Source organism: Anoplophora glabripennis, unplaced genomic scaffold (assembly GCF_000390285.2).
Source record: "Anoplophora glabripennis isolate ALB-LARVAE unplaced genomic scaffold, Agla_2.0 scaffold92, whole genome shotgun sequence".
NCBI lineage: Eukaryota > Metazoa > Arthropoda > Insecta > Coleoptera > Cerambycidae > Anoplophora > Anoplophora glabripennis.
The window spans coordinates 971870-977624 of record NW_019416269.1 but is presented as its reverse complement, the minus strand read 5'-3'; the positions used below and the strand labels follow the sequence as shown (position 1 = coordinate 977624).

The 5755-nt window shown below is 36.7% G+C and overlaps 1 protein-coding gene across 1 annotated transcript; it reads right to left on the bottom strand.

The window, feature by feature from the left end:
- Nucleotides 1–2531: 2531 nt before the first annotated feature.
- On the bottom strand, nucleotides 2532–3944 carry LOC108903279 (protein distal antenna-like). The gene has a single exon (XM_018705397.1). It carries the CDS (start codon nucleotides 3942–3944, stop codon nucleotides 2532–2534), a length of 1413 nt encoding a protein of 470 aa, XP_018560913.1.
- Between the last annotated feature and the right edge of the window lie 1811 nt (nucleotides 3945–5755).

Here is a 5755-nt window from a genome sequence, read left to right as displayed (position 1 = left end):
TCAAGCTTGGTACATGGGATAACTTTTAATATTTTTTTACATCTTATATGAAAAAGAGGTCTACACGGAAAAGATACTTTTTACTGTCGTCAACACTTACTTAATTTTTCAAAATAAAAGTATGTGCCAAATAATTTTTTTCCTTCTCAAAATTGCAAAATTTCAGCTTAAAACTGTTTTGTCATTTACACCCATGACAACCATGATATGTGGACACACTATATATGTTAAATCTTGGAAACGGATAGGTGTTTTTATGTGTTTTTTAACCGATAAATTGTTGTTTTAAAAACAAAATCAACTACTATGTTTCTATCCATGATATTGTAGACACCCTGTATATGTTGGCCTACTTAAAACATTTTTCTACATTTGAACAAAAACATAATTTTTTAAAGATTTTTTAATCTTGAGTCTGTTACGATTTATTTATGTGCCAATTTTTGCAAAACTGTGTTGTGTAAATATTTATTTTATCCTGCGATTTTTTATAACACCCAATTATTAAAGGTTAATTGCTTTAAAAAAATTGTAAATTGTAGGTACACGCAAAAAATTTATTAATTCAGAAAAAATAAATGAATAAAAAATAAAATAAATCTAAATGTAATAAAAGGAAAGGAAATAGATCTATACAGAAATTGGTAGGTACTGGGGCATATTGAAAAATTAGTTCGATTTTTTTTCCTTTTACTGACATTATATATTACTAGCAGGCTAGTAAATCTAGAACATACAAGAAGGTTAGATTAGGTAGAGATCTAACTATCCTCAGTAAACATGCTACTTTACTAGAAATGAATGACGAGATTACAACGTTATAATTTGCACTTCATATTAAAATTAATACTTTTAACTCGATTGTCCCAAATATTTTTTATTATAAAATCCAGTTATGTTGTTTGATATCCCTATACCAGAAATAAGTACATTTTAACCATTCATTTAACTTATCGAAAGCATAAAATTTAGTCTAATAATTTTTTTCGAAAGACTTGGTTTTATATTTTAAATTTAATATTTAGGAAAACAAAAAATTTTAAGTTTTGAATCACTGCATACGTTACTTAAGCAGTTTCAGTCCATGGCAGCTTCTTAGCGTTATTTTAATTCATACAAAGTACCGGACAATGATCTTTTCGAAAAAATGTATTAGACAAAGCTGCTTTTGATGATTTAAATACGTGATGAAAATTGTGGCACTTACTTCTAGAAAACACTGTATACAGCTTGGTTATTCGTTCTTTTGGAGTTTTATACGTTGTTTTGACAATGGAATGCGATGCAATGTGTCTAGAAATTATCCAAATGTAGAAAGCACCTACCGTATTTAATTTTGTGAAGCTATATTAAAACATTTAAAACATTTTTTTCAAGAACTTTCCAATTCAAAGTTTATATAAACTTTTTGCTGATTTCCTCCCTTAAAGTTTAACCACTTTCCTGTGGGACATCCTGTATAATAGGTAAATGCTTGGAAGGACCTAAAAAGCATTTATTGGCTAAAAAATTGATTAAAACTTTTCTAGTTGAACAATAAAAACATTTTAAAATATTATAGTTTTTTTTCAACAATTTAATATTTGATATATACGTATATGTATACCATCATAGAAGATAAAACTTTCTTTGTGCGAGTTTTTGCGATATTTTTTCTTTCAGGAAAAATTGTGTCATATGTGGACAACTAATCGTTTTTGTCCGCCAGCAAAGTGATTTCACACGAGGATTTAATTTTATGTAAATTGCCCTCTGTTATTAGACAAATTAGAGGGTAGAATGCAACTGGTGGTTAATTATAAAACCTGTACATCTCTTTTCATAGATGGGAGATCCTGCGGAAATTAAAAGCAGACAGATAAATACTCAGAAATTTATTTAATTTGGTACAAAAATATTCGATAATTTATACAACAATGTACAAACAACATCATGGTAATTTTTTCAGAGTTCGCTACAGGGTGAAATAAAAATATCAGTTATATACCTATCGTTTAAGTACAATAACCCTGTAAGAACGAGAGATCATGTCGTTTAGGAAAATATAAATAATACACCTTTGCAAATATTGCAAACGAAAATAAATAGGATAAAAAACTTTGGCAAACCACACTGAGAGATCTTGAAATAGGAAATGTATTTAACCTATACTCGTATATGTAGCAGCTTATAAATATACATGGTAGGTACACGTTTGAGCATGAAAAAATGCAAAGTATTTGGCACTATGTATATTCAAATTCATCCAGAATAGTAATACTAGATGTCGAATAGTTATATACCTAAAATTTCGTATCACTAACAAGTATGTACACAATATCTATCCTATAATACACCTTGGGTAACAAAGGAACCGCGGGCAGATATCCTTTCTTTTTAGACTATAATCATAATTTAACTAGGTCAGTATGCCCGTAGAAAACTTTGTACATAAACTACATAAATGCAATGTAACACCTTAAACTAAAACATTTGGTATCGTGCTAAACAGCCTTCGTCAAATTATCCACCTAATTAGAACTAATTCAATCTCACTTTCTTTTCACTTTGGTTTTGTTCTGCAGATCGCCGTTTTTTCGCTCGGCCCCCGTTTTCACGTTATTCAGCAGAGTCTTGAACTGCATGATCTGCATGGCCGTAACGGAAGGATCACTGCAGGCCTCCAACCACTTCAGGAATTTTTCGCCGTGTTCTAAGGCCTCCCTTTGGCTTAAGATTTCCTCGTCCTCTTTGCTGTCCTTCTTATTCACGGCGACGTTGTTGTTATTATTGAACAAAAGGTTGTCTAGAACAGATCTCGCCTTGTTGTTATTTATGTTGTTGTTGATGGTTTTGTTATTTGGGGACTTTTCTTCGTTAACCAAAACATTCTCTACGTTTTGGTGGTCCGATGCTGAAGTGTTGATTTTCTCGTCTTTTTGAGGCGCTTCCTTGGTGAGTTGCTGGTACAGAATGGGCTTATCTGCTGCGGGAAACTGTTGGGCTTGTTGGCCATAGGCGATTTGTTTATACCATTTCCAAAACCACGAGCTCTGGTCTGGAGTAACGCCGTTTAAACCGTTCAGAGCTGCGTTATTGCTTATAGACGTTGGTATCGTCGAGGGCGTCGTGATGGACGTCCCGGTGCCGTTAGAATGCGGCATATTGGGTAACTGGTTCTGGTTCAAACCTAGTTTGGTCTGTTGGTTTTTCAGCCAATACCAAATGGACTCGTTCACAGATTGTTGCTCCTTTGGTAAATGCTTGTTCTTCTCCTGGTCCACGATGGCGAGTAAGCCGGCCGTTGAAGTCACAGCATGCGTACTGGTGTCTGCGGGGGCGGTGATTTTACTTTTACCGACCTGTTGAATTTTCTGTTGTTGCTGTTGTAACAAAAGGGTATTCCAATGGGCCAGCAGGTTGATGTTTGCACTTAAATCGGCCAAGTTCGAGGTATTATGAAGATTAGATAGGAACATCTCGGGTCTGTTGAGGCCTAATTCTACGCTCATACGCGCAAGTTCGGCTCTGTTTCTTTCCCTCTCCGTCAAGTGGTCAGACGTCGATTTAGGCGTCTCAGTTTTTGTGTTCAGATTTAATGGAGCCTTACTTGGATCTGGCTCATTTTTGGTACACTCTGGAACCCCGTAGCGGGTTTCGGAATTAGGAGAGAAGGTACCACTGTTGCTTTTTAAACTCAAATTGAACGGCTGCATCGAGGGATCATCCAACCTAGCTTTTTTACTTTGAGATTCTAGCGATTCGTCTGTGTCGGGACTAGACTGTCTGGAAAGATACGAGATTTTGTCCTCATTTTTACACCATCCCCTAAGGGTGGACTCCGGCACTCCGATATCCCTGGCGACGGAGGCTTTGCTCTCCCCATCGTGCACACGACGAATTGCATCCAATTTCTCGTGAGCCGTGAGCGACCGCATCGGCCGTTTTCCCGCTCTAGCAGACATTTACACCGCACTGTATATCACGTCCGACTGAAAGTCTCTATCTTATTGCTGCCTTTAATATCACACACAGCACGTGGTAATGTTTATATGCAATGTAGCCGGTAGCCAATGAAAGCCGCTGGCAGAGTGCGCAGTTCGAAAAAGTCAGAATAACCGTTGTAAAAACTTACACAGAAACAAAACTTGCGGCGAAGTTTTGACGGATGCACTCGAGATAACGAGCCGGTGGCACACAGAGTTCTACAAACTTTCGAACGCAAGCGCCGGCTGCTGCACTACTTATGAATTTTTCTGTCGCGTCTCCGACACACCGCTGCCTTCACTTAGTCGAAAAGGGACCGCACAGGGCGAACGGCTAGTGGCGAATAGTTTCTTGCGACTCTAAACCGGTGGTCAGTTTCCTTTGTCCAGTCGATCAATACAAGCAACGGACGAGCACGGACTGAGCGCAGGGCAGGCAAGCAGCAGGGTGGTAGGTTCGCGGGTCCCCGCGTGATGGCTTGACGTGACACCCTCCCACCCCCCACCCCCTTAGGGCCGATTCGGGGAGACCTCTCTTGCGCGAAGACGCATTCACGCAGCCGAAGAGTCAGGCGAGCACGAGAATCGCGTCGTACCGGTTTGCCATCACGTGCTTGAACAGCTGATGGCTGATGCAGGCCCTCCGGTACGTCACATGGATTGCGAAAACAACCCCCCCGGCCCCCTCCCGACAGCCACATCATAAGCAGCCACCGGCGTCACTACAGAAAACGCTCGCCGAACTCGAGTTGTAAACATATCTATAGGGCGGAACAAAAAAAATTCGCGTGCGATCTAAATAGGTATCAATTACACGTCGAGTAAAGGAAATTATTGGTATATACTGTTTTAAACATTGGGTTATTACACATCATATACGTAATAGCTATATTATTCCAGGAACCTAGAGATACCATTTCAAGTATGTATTTAAACAAACCAAGAAGAAAGAATTCTTGGAAAACGGAATGACATGCAAACTCTATTAATGACGTCACTTTGGCCAGTAACTTGATAACTGGATTCCCTTAAACCCCACATTAAATCCTTACCTAACGGTATCGATTTTTTTTGCTTTTAGTTTCCTTACAATACAACGCTACTGTATTTACAAAAATTTATTTAAAACTGATTTTCTACAAAACAATTAGGTAGGTCATTCGTAAACGCACGTAACTAGAGAACAAATTTTCAGTGTTCGTTCTGTTTATATGATAGGAAAATGAATATGGTAGCACTTAACAAAAAAAATTGCCGTCATAAAATCTTATATAAATGATTTTAAAAATTTAAGGGTACCTATCATATACAAAAGAGAAAATTACTTTAGAAAACATTGCATTTTCTAAAACTCTCTAGATAGACCTAATAACTTTTTGCATTGTTTCCGAGAACCTTAAAAAACAGTTAAGTATGTAGTTCATCTTCTTGCAATGGTATTTAGGTGTATCTAAAAATTAAGAAAGCATAACATCTGAATTTTGGCATTTGCGTTATCTGAATTAAATTTTTAATTTATTATAGTTTTCTATTTCATTACATGTCTAATTTGAAAAATTTGCTGTCTTAATCATATTAAAAACATCGCAGAAAATGAAGGTTATTTTCTGGGCAAAATCTCTGTATTGTGATTTTTTTTCAATTACCTAAGTTACCATTCTTGTATCTCATCTTCTCATCTTGTGTCTCATGTGAACGAGTGTTTTTAAAAATTTACAAAATTTAATAATTTACAGAAAGTGAATCCCTGTTCCTTTAGTGAACCCCTGTTTATCTACTAATAAAATCTA

Excerpts from the sequence above, each read along its gene's own strand:
- LOC108903279 (XM_018705397.1), bottom strand. The coding sequence starts at position 3,944 with ATGTCTGCTAGAGCGGGAAAACGGCCGATGCGGTCGCTCACGGCTCAC.